This window comes from Mus pahari, chromosome 4, assembly GCF_900095145.1.
Source record: "Mus pahari chromosome 4, PAHARI_EIJ_v1.1, whole genome shotgun sequence".
NCBI classification, from domain to species: Eukaryota; Metazoa; Chordata; class Mammalia; order Rodentia; family Muridae; genus Mus; species Mus pahari.
This window is the reverse complement of record NC_034593.1, coordinates 123,055,164-123,073,316: the sequence shown is the minus strand read 5'-3', so window position 1 is coordinate 123,073,316 and position 18,153 is coordinate 123,055,164. Positions and strand designations below refer to the sequence as shown.

At 39.3% G+C, this 18,153-nt stretch overlaps 1 protein-coding gene across 1 annotated transcript in view; it reads right to left on the bottom strand.

The window, feature by feature from the left end:
* Ube2d3 (ubiquitin conjugating enzyme E2 D3) overlaps nt 1–17,769 on the bottom strand; it is a 28,893-nt gene extending 11,124 nt beyond the window's left edge. The window contains 4 exon segments of the mRNA XM_021195362.2: nt 478–509; nt 609–672; nt 16,721–16,877; nt 17,664–17,769. Coding sequence (XP_021051021.1) covers nt 478–509; nt 609–672; nt 16,721–16,744 — 120 coding nt within the window. The 5' untranslated portion in view covers nt 16,745–16,877; nt 17,664–17,769.
* Between the last annotated feature and the right edge of the window lie 384 nt (nt 17,770–18,153).

The following is an 18,153-nucleotide window of genomic DNA, read 5'->3' as shown; positions in this document are numbered from 1 at the left end:
TGAAATTCTTAGATGGTTATTCACAAATCTGAATATTTAGTTATCTAGCATACAGTTTATCAACCTAGGATAGAAAGGAAGTTTGGTAATTCAAAATATAAAGTTCTGCCCTAAATATATTAAAATTTTGTAGAAATCTCTACGTCTATAAAAAACTAACCAAAAGAACACAATTATTATAGATTTGTATTTGGCAGTTATGATGCTTTGAGAACAACCCACAGGAGAATCCTTTCCTCTAGAGGAGCTCAATAACTGCTCTTCACTGCCATAAAGAAGCAAGACAAGGGATTTTGTGGATGCAGGGATGGTACCTACCCCAGGATACATAGATACACATTTAAGGAACATTTCATTTTCTTTAAAGAGCAGTGTTAATGTCATCAGAAATACAGTAACTATATATTAAAGCCAAAGACTAAAACTGTGATAGAGAATGCTGGATATTCAATGAAAAGCAAAACAAAAAATACTTACAGGTCCCATAATTGTGGCTTGCCAATGAAACACTAGAAAGAGGAGGAGAGAGAACAAAACAAAAACTTCATTATTCCAAAAATATACAACCTTCTGAAGTCAAGTCATTACAAAGAAACTAAGCTACTTACTGTCATCTCCAACTGGACCTGCAGAACATTGTGCTGGAGGGTCACGGGCCAAATCACTAAGTTCCTAAACCAAGACAGAAAACGGTAGGTTATGTCATCTAAAATTTATGAAAAGATATGCAGTTAATATCAAACTTTTAAAATCTCATTTAAAGGGACATAAAAATCACTAATGAGGACAATATATGCGAGAGGGGAGAAATCCGGCTCTTAAAATATAGAAAGATGCTAAGCATTACTTGTTCAGACACATGCTGAAACAATCACCTTGGCATGCATTTGTGTTTGTACTATTAAACTTTTTCTTTTTGGTTTTTCAAGATAGGGTTTCTCTGTATAGTTCTGGCTGTCCTGGAACTCACTCTGTAGACCAGGCTGGCTTCGAACTCGGAAATCCACCTGTCTGTGCTTCCCGAGTGCTGGGATTAAAGACATGCACTACCACTGCCCAGCTTAAACTTAAAAAACAAAACAAAAATCAAACATTTTTACCATACAAAATATTATCTCTGAACAAAATAAAGTAGTAGCAACAGGATGCTTTCAAGTTTATAAACTTAGGCAAGGCTAGATTACTTTTCAGACCATCTCATATGTTCCCTTGCCTGTCTTCTGCCCAAAAGTCTAATTTCATTTCCACGTCACTTTAAAGCTAAATGCTCTTAAGATTTTATATTCAATTTTCCTAAGTAAGATACGCTAACTCATTCCTCATTTTTTCCCTATTCTAAAAACTCAAATTTGAAAGACAACTTTTCTAGGTAGAAGATGCAATTTTCACAATTTCATACAAATGCATTTCCAACATATGCATGTATGTACCTAATCCTTTGATGATGAACAATGCATGTAACAAGTATATAATACTTTGTATAAAAGTAGTTTATCTTAGACTTAAATTTATATTTATCTCTATGGGCCATATCAGTAAAAGCCATCTCCTTTTAATACACCCCCCAATATATTTATCATACCTAAGTATGGAAATAGTCATTAAAGCAAAACAAGGCTGAATACAGTCATAATTAGAAAGCAGTGTGTAGTTTGCCTCACACAAGCCACACCAAGCAATCTACCAACTAGCTACATTTCCAACCCAAATCAATTTTACCTGGTTTGGGCTCAATCTTCCAATATTAGCTAGTTGCCCTCTTTCCTTCCAAGTAGCCCAATAGTATGTATAACATGTTTTACTTAATTCCCGATTGTAAAAGATACAATAAAGGATTCACCTTGGGCGGTATCATCAATGTATCACATCAAGTCATTGAACTGAACATATTAATCTTTCCTCAATAAATTTAATGAACAATTTTACAAAGTACAGGATACTCTGAATAAGCCCACTTTCCTCAAGCATGTATCAAGTGAATGGAAGAAAAATTTCCAATTTAAATTTCAGAAAAACGGCTATCTTGGTCAAAGAACACACAGAATCTTATAGCTCTTGTTAAAAAGCAAATAAGATCACCATTGTAAAGTAACAAATTCAAGAAACTACTAGTAAAACCAAAGCAGTTTTTAATAATGTATTTTCCAGAAAAGGGCAAAAAAATGCCTATAGTGCTGATCTGACCTAATGTTTTAAATCCCTGACACCTTTTCCCATTGCCTAGAAATTCACAATACAGCAAATCTCCATTCTATTGATTTAGGAGGCAAAGCATTACTTAAGGAGTAAGTTTTGGGCTTGAGACCATCCTGTTTCTCTCTCTCTCCTCTCTCTCTCCTCTCTCTCTCTCTCCCTCTCTCTCTCCTCTCTCCTCTCTCTCTCTCTCTCTCTCTCTCTCTCTCTCTCTCTCTCACACACACACACACACACACACACACACACACACACACACACAGACTGAAGCTGCCAAATAGGGGAGGAGTGGGTTAAAGGCCTCCTATGTAACTGATGAACTTGAAGCATACCTCATACTGAAAACGTATCCTTAACAATTTATTTCTTACATAACCAAGCTATTATGATTACAGAATAACACACTATACAGAATACACACATGAATGCCAGTCTACTGAAGTGTTCTAGAAATCCAGAGACTTTTTAAGTATTCAATTCAGTACTAATATTCATTTTGTATATTTTAGATAGGACTTATTGTATATATGTGTACATGGATAAAAAAATTCCTAGATTTCGAGTATGGATACTTTATATGTGCTCTACTGTTAAAACACTTTAAACCCAAGACCATATATAGTTTTTCTCATCCCCTTGCCTCATTTCCCAACCACTGGAATTAAAAGTATATGCTATCACTCCCACCCACCTCCCCTTTATGGAAGAAAGTAATCATATAACTTCAACTCTCACTTATGTCCTGCACCATTAAAAGAACACTTAAGCTTCAGTAAATTCAAATTTCTAAAATGACCATTGGAGCTGGGCAGTGGTAGCGCATGCATTTAATCCCAGCACTTGGGAGGCAGAGGTAGGCAGATTTCTGAGTTTGAGGCCAGCCTGGTCTACAGAGTTAGTTCCAGGACAGCCAGGCTATACAGAGAAACACTGTTTCAAAACAAAACAAAAACAAAAACACCCCCCCCCCAAACAAAAAGGACTATTGGACTGTTTGCCTATTCAACCCCTGCATATTTTCCCTATCATAATTCATGGTCAAGTTTAGGCCTCCTCCCTCTTAAGGATTTACTGAATTAAATGTGCCAGAACCAACAGGCACAATGGTGCATACTTTCCAATCCTAGCACCCAGAAGGCAGAATCAGGCAGGTCTGTGTAGCCAGCCTGGAACACATAAGAGTATGTCTCACAAAAATCAATGACAGTATAGAGGACATTTACTTTACATACTTAGCAGATGCTGCCTTGGTTTCATCTACATGCAATTTACAGAATTCTTTTTTTCTTTCCTTCCTCGAGACAGGGTTTCTCTGTATAGCCCTGGCTCTCGTGGAACTCATTCTGTAGACCAGGTTGGCCTCGAACTCAGAAATTCACCTGCCTCTGCCTCCCAAGTGCTAGGATTAAAGGTGTGAGCCACCACGCTAAGAATTCTTTAACATATGATCAACTCTCAAACTAGCAAGTCTCATTTCCTAATCCTTTTCACACAAGCCCCCCCCCCCCTCCTTAAAGGACTCAAACAAAGCTCAATGATATAGCTGGGTTCAGATGTGAGCCTTATTAGTGAAACTTATCCTCCAACCTATGTGAATGAAAGTAACACTTGCTGTTTCTGCTGGCTGTATGATATGCACCAACCAGGCTTGCTATGGCAATAGCCTTATGGACTAAGAAATGCGATGTAATAAGAAATGGAAGGCATGATGGTACAATTAATTTTAATCTCTTTTTCATAATACTAGTGGTTCTATTATTTCTCTTTAACTGTTGAGATTTTTCTGCTTATATGAAAAAAAATGGCTGATATGTCAAACATATCAGCAAATACAAATAATGCCAGACTGTACTAGCTGGAATGAAAACACGGCTGCTTCTTTTTCTCTTGTAACTCTGGAGACAGAACCCACAACTGCTTCATACATCCAAGGCAAGCTCTTTAGCAGTTTACCATGAGCTATATTTTCATCCCAAACATGAAACTGAGACCATTCAAAAGTATGAAAAATCTCATTTTATTTCTGTGCATGCATGTGTATCTGCATGAATTGACGTATATTTCATTCACCTTGGTTTCTACAGAAGCCAGAGGGCAACCAACAGATTCTCTGGAGTGGCATTTATAGGCTGTTGTGAGGCATCGGATATGGGGCCTGGGCCTTGTATAAGTGCTCTTAACACCAGTGCCATCTCTAGTCACCAACAATATCCTTTGAAATGAATGAATTTCAGAAGCACTTTTAAACTGTTGTGGTATATCTCAACAAAAGTGTAAAAAGGCTTGAGAGAAGGCTCAGCAGTAAAGAGGACTGGCTATTGTGGAGGACTCAGGTTGGATTCCAGCACCTGACACCCTCTTCTGGTCTCTATGTGCACCTACAACATGTAGTGTTCATACATAAACACATACACCTTTAAAAAAAAATACAATGGTTGTCAAATTTAAAAAAGCATATACTGAGCAATGCAGCATGAAACATGCCTTTCCCATCCTAATGCTGGGTACAATACAGAGTATCTCACCAAAAGTCCACAAGCAATGTTGTTTATTGCCTCAATTTCAAAAGCTTACATGCATAGTGACAAAGTTCCATTCAGACAGGATTTGCGTTCTTTTGTTTTTCAGTCTGTTCGAAATCTTTAAAATTGCCACTCAACTGGTACAGAAAAATATTCAGTTTTGGAAACTTTTAATAAACTGAAGTCATTTATGTGCACATATGCTTGTACACAGGCATGCAGGACCTGTGTTTGTGAGCTACCATGTAGATGCTGTGAAGCAAACAATTCCCCCGCAAGAGCAGTGTTCTTAACCACTGAGTCCCTTTCCAGCCCCCATTGTGGTAACTGTTCTTATATTGTGCTTTGGAAAATCCTGTGTTACCCAGATTGGTCTTATGTTTAATCCTCTACTTCAGGATCCTGAATAGTGACCACAGTTGCGAGCCCAATTAAAAATTAGGTTTTAAATATAGCTTTTAAATAATGCCACTAAAATGCCTCTAATTTGTTTAATATTTTTTTCTTTTTTCTCTTTCCAGACAGGGTTTCTCTGTGTAGCCCTGGCTGTCTTGGAACTCACTCTGTAGACCAGGTTGGCCTCAAACTCAGAAATCCTCCTGCATCTGCCTCCCAGGTACTGGGATTAAAGACATGCACCACCACTGCCCAGCTTGTTTAATATTAAGCAATAATTGCTTGTGGTAGAAAACATGTGATCTCAGTATTAAGGGAGTATCACTGGAAGTTGAAAGCAAGCATGCATCAAGACCTGGTTCATAAATGAATGGATCCATTCAGCAATGAACTCATGTGGGAAGTAAGTATAATGCTAAAAAGATTTTTGATGTAAAAAAATAAAGCAGGAAGTCAGATTTAAGTAAATCTTGTTAGCATATGGGCGAAACAGGCAGGAAGATCCCACCCAGTTGAGTTAATCAGGATATGAAAATCTTGGTTGGGGAGGACACCCCAAGATTAGGATTGGTTGGCATATAACTCTGATGATAAAGTCCTAAGACTGTGAAGCAAACAATTCCCCTGCAAGAGCAGTGTTCTTAACCACTGAGTCCCTCTCCAAACCAACTCTGAAATAATTCAATATTAAGAAAAGACTGGGTACCCTCAAAGTGACTAAGAACTTCAAGAAAAAAGCAGCAAGCAACAGATTTAGAATGCTATTACCAATTAAATAAACTTGACCATTAAATACTGTAAGAGTGAAACATCAATTGCTCAGGAATGACCAATCTAAGATTTAACTATGCTAACAAGTCTTCAACAGACAGAATTGTCCTGATATACAAAGCCAGCTGCTTATATAGTAACTAACTAAACAGTAAAAGATTCCTCAATCTACAATCTTAAATCTTCATGCACTTTGCTATGAGCATGCCATACTACTTTCAACGTATTCAGTAAGATAAAACTCACCTTAAACACTTAAAACCTTTGATTAGTTTTACTGAAATATTGTATAGGGGAAAAACACTAGGGGCTTGAGAAGTGGCCTAGTAGTTCACAGCACTCAACACTAGGCAGCTCATAACTACCTCTAACTCCAGATACAGGGAACCTAATGCGCTTTTCTGGCTTTGGAAGGCAAGGTGCATCTCTTTCCACATGCACTCACCCTAAAGCCTTAAAAAAGAAAATCATAATAGTTAAAAAAATGTTAATTATCTCAGGCAAGTGAGCTATTTTATAGGAATATTTGAGACAAGAAATGTCTCAGCCTTCATATGCACATTTCTAACAATTGCATCATACAGAATTTTCTAATTGCATATAAAGAAGATATTTTGAAGCCTAAGTCTAAAAACATAATTCAGGTGTTACTTCATACACATCAGCTATGCCAAAGGTATTTTAGTGAATCTGGTTAGAGGATGTTGGGTGTACAGCCTTCAATGTAAAGCTTTAAGGTATTTTCCTAAGAAGTCATGAAGTTTGGACAGACTCTTTTCAAGTATTTAATCTTTAAAATAAAACTGGACTCTGTTGTTTTTAAGAGTTAATCAACTATCTAGTATTAAGCAAATAACTTTTAAAAATGCATCAGGTTTCAAGCTGGGTATAGTGATAATGCCTTTAATTCCCAGCAAAGGCAAGTGGATCTCTATAAATGAATCTGAGTTTGAGGCCAGCCTGGTTCATATAGTGAAACTCAGTCAGGGCTACATAATAGAAAAACCCTATCTCAAAAAACAAAAAGTTATCAAGTCTCACAGAAAAGGCTTGCCAATCCCAGGAAAACCCAAACGTTTATTACTGCCAACAATAGCAAACTCCATTACCTCTACTAAATACTCACTGTACTTCAGACTCAAGGTGGTAAAAAAAAACAAAATTTGTACACTAACACCAAACCCCATGGTCGGTCCTGTCCCATAAAATAAGGTTCTGAATTTTCAAATACTTAAATTTTACCCGTGCAATACAAATGGCAAAAAACATTTAAAAGTAAGGCTGGGAGTATGTGCTTTCTTCAAATGTTATCAGTTTAGAATCTTTTAAACCACCTAATCTAGCTAGAATTACTATTTCCTATCTTGTTTCCTCCATTCTAAAACAGGATTATCTTTTTTAATGTGAGTTTTGAGAGATGAAAAGACTTGAAGCAACAGCAGGTACACAACATACTCTAACAGACCATTTGCAAACCACCCATTTTGAAGCCAAGCCTTGGTAAGGCTTTTTGATTCACTTTATTAAACAAAAACAAAACGGCTTCTGCTTCATATACATGCCAAATAAAATAGCCCTAGCTCATGTAAAATAAATCTTCAGACTACATAAATCTTTGTTAAGCAGTCTAAAATATCTTTTTAAGAATTTTAATCTAAATTTTGAATCAAGTGTTAAAATGTTTTAAATGTAAATGACATTTGGAATTAATGGGAAATGGTTTGGTTGATCAAGTGCCTGCCTCACAAGCACGAGGAGGACACGAATCACCATTCCTCACATCCAGGCATAGTGGTAACACTAGTGCTAAGAAAAATATTTCTAAAACTTGCTGGTCAGCCCATCTAACCTAAGCAATAAGGCTGAAGACCCGCATCAAATATAAGATGGAAAGAGAAGAGAGTAAGTTGATGTTGACCTCTGGTCTCTTTAACAGGCAGGCATACACATGTAAACTCACACAAAAAAAAATTCAGTAATGGTTGGCCTCAACAAAATATCCAATAAACTTTAAAATTATCTTACTTATAAAGATGGACAGAAAATTGTAAAGTTAACTATAATATATCAAGGTGCCATTTGACAAATCTTATGAATAAGAAAACTGGTTTTCTACATGTGATTTGTGAATCAGTAAGCCTTTATAATTTCGTAAGGTTCAGCCTTTTCTTTTCTTTTTGGTTTTTCGAGACGGTTTCTCTGATTAGCCTTGGCTGTCCTGGAACTCACTTTGTAGACCAGGCTGGCCTCGAACTCAGAAATCCGCCTGCCTCTGCCTCCCTAGTGCTGGGATTAAAGGCGTACACCACCACACCTGGCCAGCCTTTTATTTTCTTAACTTTAGGCTCTTGTTATTTAAATCATCCCCCCCCCCTTTAAAATCAGTAAGTTCATATACTAAAATCTGCTTTATAGTCAACACAAACTTTAGGTTGAGGATTTAAATAACAAAAAGCAGCAGTATGTCTCTAATTTTATCATTTGGGAGGTAAAGATGGAAGGATTATGCTCATTTTGGGATATGTGTCTCAAAATTAATTGGATGGAAATGCTATTCCAATCCTACTTGTCATAATCAGATCATGCTTTTGAGATAATAATGGCATTTGAATTCTTAATAGGTATTGATGGGTAATTAAGCAGGCATTTATCAAACTAGTAAGAGAAAGATGGGTATTAAATAGAAAAACCCAGGTAATGGTAGGGATTAACAAAGTATACACAGCTTGGAAATTTTCCTAGAAGATCAAGCACTAATATATAGTTTAATAATCAGAGATCAGTTAAGATAAATTCCCCGGGCTGGTGAGACGGCTCAGCAGGTAAGAGCACCCAACTGCTCTTCCAAAAGGTCCTGAGTTCAAATCCCAGCAACCACATGGTGGCTCACAACCATCCATAACAAGATCTGACTCCCTCTTCTGGAGTGTCTGAAGACAGCTACAGTGTACTTACATATAATAAATAAATAAAAATCATTTAAAAAAAAAAAAAAAAAAAGATAAATTCCCCTAAGTTGTTTACTGACACTGTACTGAGTGCAGTGATACATCTTTCTGAAGTTATATGGACTTGCAAAAGACTATTTTTGCATGCATGCATGTATGTCTGTGCACTACATGTGTGCCTGGTACCTATGGAGGTCAGAGGAGGGCATTGGATCCCCTGGAAATGAAATTAGAGATGGTTGTGAGCCACTATAGACACTGGAAACAGAACCAAAATCAAGAACAGATTGCCACTGCTCCAGTACCAACTTCTATGATCTCAAATGAAAGCTAACTGAGACAACGATCTATTTCACACACAGAACACTGATGTGTCTTCTTGGCCAATTATTATATAGACTGATGAAACCAGAAACAGTTGTCTGGCAGATATTAGTAATTGCTAAAGGCCCTAGCACCTCTTAGGAGCACAAAATAACCTATCGGTAAGAAGAAACTCCCTATTTGGAAAGAATTATCTTTTCCTGAACTGCTTCTTTTGAAACTTGGCAATCACATGGTTTGACAGGGAGAGCTAAGCCCATTTCCTACTGGCAAGCTATTTATTTTTCTGAGAGACCTAAGAAGCCAAGAAGGCCACTCTACCCTTTTCCAATCCAGAAAAGACCCTAAAAGTGCTCCATGGTCTAATTCACCTCCTTAGGTTAAAACATCAAAAAGTATTTAGTACTGCAACTAACACCACATATCTGAACTATTTTTTTGTACACTTTCTGCTTACCTTGTAAGCAGCACAGCAAAACTTTGTGTATACTAAACTCTGAGAAGAGCAACAGGTATAATAATTATATTCTTAAAGGTTATTTTTATTTTTTTTGTGCATGAGTGTTTGCCCAAGGAGACCAGAAGAGGAAGTTAGATGCCCTGGAACTGAGCTATCGTTGTTTACTGCCATGTGAGTGCTGGAACTGAATAATCCTGGTCTTCTATAAAGAGCAGCAAGTGCTCCTGACTGCTGAGCTATCTCTCTAACCCTCAAATTTTTGTTCAAAAGAAGTTTTTTTGAGGTATTTCTAAGAGAAAGCTCATAGAATTTAAAAGGATCCTTATTCTAACCATTATGGGACAGAGGATCTCTTTTGACAGTTTATTGTTGAAAATAGGAAATGGCTGACAGCAAGACCTATACCTACATACAATACTGTGATTCCCCCCCCCCCCACGTTTGCACCTTTATTATCTCATCATCTTAGATGGTGATGGGCTGTGCTGTCAGTAAGATAACCAACCTAAAACTACAATAACAGCTGACCATATTCTTAAAACCCCCAAAAAAACTAAAGGAAAAATACTGGAAAAAAAATGATCTGTACATTCAGAGCACTTTATAAATAGAAATATAAGATTTGTGAATGAAGCTGTACAATTATATTAGGTAAGCCTCAAGAAAGATTCCATGTCATAGTTTATCTCAGACCTATTTTTTCAATGACAAACATTACTTATGTGTCATATCAACATAGCCAAAAGGAAGGCACTTATTAAGGGGAAGAATCTATTAGTAACCCTGTTATTAAGACCTAACTCCACAAACCTATTCAACTTTGTAGAGTTCTGCTACAACCCAAAAGGCCTATCAAATTTTAAATTTTAATTCAATACAGCACCAAAGCCAAATTCATGGATTACATCCTATATATAGTGTATTATACTACTGATCCACCCCTTTCTAGTATCAGTTGTTCCAATCTGACACCACCTTGTATTTCAGCATATCAGGGTAAAAGGTAATAACAAATTTTCTATCAGAAAGTTTAATATTTTTCAAAGTTAATTTTCTGTTTTTTACTTAGTTCACTTTTACAGACGTAAACCTGACTTGACTTACAACAGAATCAAGACAACCTGTAATACCTAGTCTGAGTAACACTACTTAAATAAAGACAGGAGGCAGGAATAAAAAAAAAAAAAAAAAACCTCTAGAAAAGTTGAGATCCAAACAAACAAACAAACAAACAAAAAATCACCCTCAGCTGCTCATTACAACTGCATTACTAACTGAATTTCTCATATCAATTCTTATAAATAATTGATAACTTAGTTACTTACATATTTATTGATATCAAGTACCTATTTATTGGTATCTATTATACTTGGTATTTACTTATAACTCAGAAATTGATTTCTGACAAAAGTCTCAGAAATGTGTGGTTTCTAGCAATAAACTTCAGGAGATACTTGGCAAAAGATTCTGATCTGAACAAACTTTACAGAATTGTAGACAAAGATTCAAAAGGAATTATCATTTAGTTGGCACAGTCTAGACGGGGGGGATGAAGTTTGAGCAAGCCCAGAAAATGACTCCACTGCAAGAAGCCAAAACACAAACCACAACAACTCACCCCCCTTTAAACCCAGTTTGTTTGTAACCTTTCCAGAGGAAACCTGAGTTTCTTTTACTGTATGGATTAAAAGATAGGTTTTCTGTGCACTATGCTGCCTTACATCACAGACAAGGCATTAGCTTCCTGTTTAGTTCTAATTATAGGTGAGACAAGTATGTTTGTTTATTAGACAAGGTTCTAAGAATGGCCTGAGTGAATAATACTACAGTTTTCTTTCTTTAGATCACCCTTGAAGGTAAGTCACTTAAGATAATTCAAAACTAGGCCTCGTGACATGTAAACTTAGCTCTACTAAAGTTTCATCTCAGAAAAATCTTTTTGTAAGCAGCATTGAATAAACCACGAAGAAAGCTTTAATCCATGGAATCAAGTCAGGCATTTAGTAGATATGAAAAATAAAAACTTAGCAGCTGTTTACTGGTAGTTAATATCCATTTGTTAGGATTAATGTGAATAAGCATTTCCATCCTAAAACATCTAAACAAGAAATACTAAGTCACAGTTGAGAGAAATCAAAACACTTTAGGACAAATGTAGCTATGAAAAGTTATCTGAAAAGTCCCTAGATAATAAACTCACATGTCTAAACAAGGTATAAAATATAAACTTTTGCCTCTTCTACCCTACATTAACAAGCTTGAGGATGTTTTGTTTTGTGTTGAAGACAGTACATTCCCAAAGTGACCTCCAATGTATATTGCTATACCTAAGTGTGTGCATATACTACCCTAGTTGCCTGAATAGTTTTAAGAATAGAATATAAGGCAGACTTGGCTGGATACCTGAAGAGATTAAATGCACTCTAAGATCATGATAACAAGCTCACATACAGGGTAACAGAATTTTGATAAACCTTTGAAAATAAGTTGTACAAAGTAATAAACACACTGTGATTGATGTTTGTATTTCCAAAGCATAGATTCTTGATTTTTTTTTTTTTTTTTTGGTTTTTCAAGACAGGGTTTCTCTGTGTAGCCCTGGCTGTCCTCACTCTGTAGACCAGGCTGACCTCGAACTCAGAAATTCCCCTGCATGCGCCGCCACCACTACCGCCTGGCTCTTTTATTTTTTAATGCAATTATAACCCCAGTGAAATACCTATTAAGTTAACCCCAAAGAGGTTTCTTTCTTTCTTTTTTTTTCTTTTTTTTTTTTTTGGTTTTTCGAGACAGGGTTTNTNTGTGTAGCCCTGGCTGNCCTNGAACTCAGAAATCCGCCTGCCTCTGCCTCCCAAGCGCTGGGACTGGGATTAAAGGCTTGCACCACCACCGCCCGGCCAGGTTTTTGTTTTGTTTTGTTTTGTTTGTTTTTTGAGACAGAGTTTCTTCTGTTGTTTTGGAACTCACTCTGAGGACTAGGCTAGTCTTGAATTTACAGAGAGATATATGTGCCTCTGTCACCCTGGAATTAAAGGTGTGCATCACTGCCCAGCTCCACCAGAAGTTTCTAAGTGCAAGTTCAGGATTCTCTAATGAACAATTTCATGATTATGTTTCTAGAGATGAAGACCAAACATTGTTGTAATCCTTAAAATTCTAGAATCTTCTGAAATACAAATGTAGTAATGTCAAAAACCTATCTAAGCAATAGCTACTGCATTCAGCAATAGAAGAAATTTTTATTAAAAACCACAAAGCAGCTGGATTTGGTGGCATCCTATAATCCCAGATGGAAGGCAGAGGCAGGACTGCTCTAAATCCAAGGCCAATGCTTTGACTACGTAGTCAAAGCCATCTCAGAAAACAAAGTACAAAATTAAATTAAACTAATAGATAAAGGCTGAGACAGGAGTTCCAGGCCAGCCTTTGTGTGACACTCTGCCTCAACATTTAATCTGGTAATTTTCTTCTCTTTTAGAAAGCTATGGCTGATGAGATGGCTCTTAGTTTGTAAAGATGCTTACCCAGATGAAATGACAATCTGAGCTCAATCTCCAGAAGCCATGGTAAAAGTAGGGATCTGACTACACAGATGTCCTCTGAACTCCACAACCATGCAAAGCGCTCCCTGCCAACTAATAGCACACCCCTCATGAATCCAATAAAGAAAAATTCTTTTGAGAATTGATTTGGACTTTAAGAGACACCAATTTGACAATACAGTTAAATTTATACAAGTAGCTTTCACCAATGCTATGCAGTGTATTCAACTTAACCTTTATCTGCATAACAAACACTGGATTTAACAGAGCAGATAAGCATGATGATGAAAGATAAGGATAGTGTGTCACAACTTTTTATCAAACTCAACACTGGGATCACTGATCGTCAGCAGCCCTCACTCATCTAAGCATTCTTTACAGTATAAATAAACCTCGGGAACCAAATAAACAAAAACAAAAAACAAAATCAGGACCACAGGAGGAGCCTGTTAGTTTACAAAACCTGAAATACTATTTTGTTTACTTTAAAAGAATCCCAGCACTTAACTAACACAGCAGTTTCTAGTCCTTAAAGAAACTACACAAGAACACATTTCATTTGTCTTCATTTATAAATTAATTGTAACATAAAAACCAGCCTCATATTTATATAAGGTAGAAGACCGTATATTTCACAAAAACAAAAATCCATATTCATCTACTAGGAATTTTAATGGTCCAAAATTCATCTCAAAATAACAAAAAAACCAAAAAACAAAACAAAAAAACCCTGATCTTATTAGAAATCTACTACTAGTAGTATGACTGAACAAGTCAAAAGTCAACTTCTGTGTCTGTTACTTCAGGGAATATCTCATATGGCTGTCTTGAGGCCTATTACACATGAGAACCTATGCTAGGTCTTAACTATCACAAAAACCCTAAGAATAGTATAAAAATGCAGTTGTCATCAGAACAACTTGGAATTAGATAGAAGGCCTGGGTCTTAATCCCAACTCGGATACATCAACACCTGGGCAGGTTTTTTTTTTTTTTTAAAACAGTCAATTTCCTTTATAGTAATGATGTCAACTGTACCTACGTTTTTGCATAAGAAAAACTACTTAAAGAGTTATGAAACATTACAAATACTTAACATAAATTTTTGTTTGTTTCATGCTTGATTTCCAAAGTTCTCAAAGTGCCCCAAATATGTAACAGTCATTTTGCTTTGTAGCAGAAAATTTTGTTAATGCTTGAAAAACACAGGTTTGGAATTCAGCTTCTAAAACACCTATTTAATAACAGCACCATACAACAATTTGGTCCAAGTAACAAATAGTCAAACAAATACACAAAAGGAAAAAAAACATATCTATATATCTAGAAGATAGTAAGTTTCAACTTACACCAGTTTATCACTAAAGTTCAGTTTTATATATAAGCACTTTAAGAAAATACTAATGGCTTGTTAATTTGTTGATACTTGTTTAGGGGGAACCAGAATAAAATCTCAACAGAGAATACAAAAAAACTTCATGACAGTCTCTAATTGGCCCCTTATTTTTAAATAAATAGCCTTACAATGAAAAGGCATCCTCTTTCTAAATTTTCAAAAACTATGCCCGCATTTGGGTGCTTTTTAAAAAAAAGTAGCCTCATGAGTCTAACAATATCTGAAGGAAAAAAAAAAACTGATATGGTTGAATCAGTCATTGGCATATCAACAGTTTTCGACTATAACAAAATTTACCTGTGAAGTGTCAATACATAGTTCTTTAAACTTATAAAATCTGTTTTCCCTTGCCATCCCAGTATCTAGAAAAATTCCTGGTATAGATTAGGCAAATGGATAAACTTGCTTAGTCTGATTCTATCTCATGTTATTTTACCACAAATGTTTACACTTAACCATTACTGCCTTGCTAGAGCTTTTAAGTCATTAAAATGGTGCCAGAGCAGCTGGGTACCACCTGTAAAAGGAAAAAAATCAGTAAGACCTCCCTTTAAAATGTTGTTTTACACTTATAAGAAGCCATGGATCTGAATTTTGATTAGCACTGAATGTTATAGTCTACGTATTAGTTATGCTGCAAAGCACAATAATGCATCTCTAATGTGAGGTTCACCCTCAAAATTGTCACACTAAGTGATAATTTTAATGTTATCTTCTATTATCTATTTGAAGTATTGAATACTAAGGTTTTCTTTCTCTGCATTATCATCAAGAATACAAACAGTTCAGTTAAGTTTTGCATAAAACCACAAAGACTACCCAGAGACATCCTAAGAATTCCAGATTTCAACATCTATATCTATCTATATATACACAGATTAAGACTTAACTTTCATGAAACAACATCTTTTTCAAACTGATCCATAGTCATTCTAAGTCCTTGCCTTTCTTTCCACAGAACTCTTTAAAAACTATTACTAAGTCAAAGTTTCTAGCACCGAACCTTCCCATTTTGTTGTTTCTATTAAGACAGTTTATTCCACAACATTTTTTTCAAGTTAGCTGTAAATACTCCACCCTCTCGATTGTGAAAGAACCAAGTACAAAACACACACATACACGGCACAGAAACTTAGTCTGAGAGTTTGAATTTTGGTTAAGTCTTGGGGGCACAGGTTGTGAGAGCTCCCTATATAACAGGATAAAAAAAATGTTTAACGCTAACAGAGAACATTATCTTATATTGTTAGAAAAGGAGATGCCGGAAAGAACCAGAGCCAGTTAAAGCAGCCGCCATCTTAAAATGCGGGATAGAAGTTAGAGCAAGAAAACTAAACCACCGGAGAGGTGGTTCCACTAGAATAATATTTCTGCGAAAATCCTAGTTCTTGCCAACTTAAATTGACAACTTATCAAACTATATTAACTTGCTTTGTCAAACAAGCCTCCTTAAAGAAGGGTTTTAAGCAAAAACAGCCCCTCCATCCAGTTTCCCTGCACGGTCAGACCCCCCACCCCCGGGATCTTTCAGAAGGCTTTGACACGGGTTCCGGGTGCCTCGGATAAATAGCTTCGGGTGAGAGCAGCGACCACACAACACAGGAAGTGGCAACAGTGTCGGTCCACCTCCTCCCAACCCCACTTACTCTTGTGTAACTGCCCAGATTTGGTTAAGCTTCTGAACAGACTTCGTCACCACATTTTAGCAAACTGAGGCATGTTTGTCATACCCGGATTCTCAGTCAAGTTCGGAACAAAACGTTTTTCATCTGTTACATTCCTTTCTTTAGAATGCCTATAAGCCTTAGTAGCTGTAATAAGTTTTGAAGAACCAAGAATAGGAAGCAGTACCATGACATTTGCCGAGGGCCTGCACACAATTCTACTCCCCAAACCTGACTCTTAGGCAAAAAACTGAGGAGCCTAAAAGCCAGGCTCCCTCACCCATACTTACAGATTCTAGTGAAACAAGCTAACATTTCGCTTACCCAAACCATTCAGTTCCCTATCTTGCAGCTCATTTCAAAATGCACCTGCCTTCTCTTAACCCAAGAAAAGGTATTTTCAGAATTGTATTCACCACCACCCCCATGCTTTTTTCCTCTGGGCTCCAAGCCTCCCCTTTCTTCCCACGACCCCGTCGGCACCATTTAGTCCAAACAACTCACCTTATTAATCCGTTTCAGCGCCATAGTCTGTGCTTTTCGCCGGGCTCCTCACTATCCCGAGGTGTACCTCAAAGGTCCGGCCAAAACTCTTGACGATCCCGGCGGCGGGGGAAGGGTTGTCTCGTCTTCTCACACCGGCTTTGCCAGACACAGGCGCCTTTTGCAAAAACGGAGCTGATCAGCCACTCGCCAGGGCCTCGGAGAAACCCTGCTGACTCCAGAACCCTGAAAACCGCCGCGATCCGGGCAGGGCAGGGCGGGGTGGCCGAGCCACCAGCTACCGAGAGCCGCGCTTCGCCCAGAGAGGGCGAGGGTGACGGGAAGCGCCGAGAGAGGTGGTTACAAGTTTAACTTCCCGGCCTCTGGGAAGGAAGACGAGCCCCGGGTGGGAGAGGAAGAGGCGGAGGAGAAAGGGGTGGGTGCGGGGCAGGGTCCAGAGCCGGGCAGAGGAGGAGCCGGGGCCTAGTCGGCGCTAGGCCGGCGTCACTCGGGCAGAGAAAGGCAAGGGGGAGGGGAGCGGGCGGCTCCGGGCCGACGCCGGACTCCTTTCGGTTTCGGCTCCAAGGGCCGGCGGGCCGGCAGAAGGCCACGGGCCCCGGGTGCGCTCCCGTCCCCACGGCGAGGGCTGTTCTCGGTCGCCCCTGACACCACCGTACTCTCCGCCTCGCAGCGCGCTCCTGCGTGCGCGCGCCCGCCCGCCCGCCCGGCCACCTCGCCACCACGCGCCCGGCGGCCGCGGAGCTCCGGCGCGAGGACGCGCCCATGCCCCCTCCCCCTGCGGCCGGGCCCCGGCCCCGCCGCCGGCCTCTCCCCACCCTACCCCACCCAGCCCCGAGGGCCGCCCGCTCGGGCCGCCCACAGCCCCCGGGGCGCCGCGCCGGCCCCAGCCCCAGCCCCGGCCCGTCTCCCTCCCCTTTCCCGAGCTGTCCACACCCACGCGTACAGAGGGCCGGGGCCTCCCTCGAGCTGCGGCCTCGGCCTCCTCCCCGCGCGGCAGCTGGTGCCTCCCCGGCCCTACGGGGCTCACGCGCACGGCACAGCCACAAGATGTCCGCTCTGACGGAACTACTGCCAGCTGCCACGCTCCGCCCCTCCCCCCGCCTATTCACCGCCGCGTATCCGTCCGCCAACGCCGCCGTCGCGAGCGCGGGGCGAGCCGAGGGGTTCAAGGGGAGCGGTTTGCCTCCCTCGCCCGGGCCGAGTGGACGTGCCGCCCGCTCGCCGTCTCCCTGTCGGAACAGCACCTTCTCACTAAAGCGATCGGAGGTCGGGCCGGGAGGGCGGGGGACGGAGGCGGGTCATGGGCTGAGGGGGAGGGTAGACGAGTGGCGGAAACCCTTAAACTCAGAGAAGCATCGAGAACCGGAAGGAGACCTTAGGAGGAAGGTAATGGAAGCGGCAGCTGCGCGGTCGAGGCCCCACGCCCCTCCCTG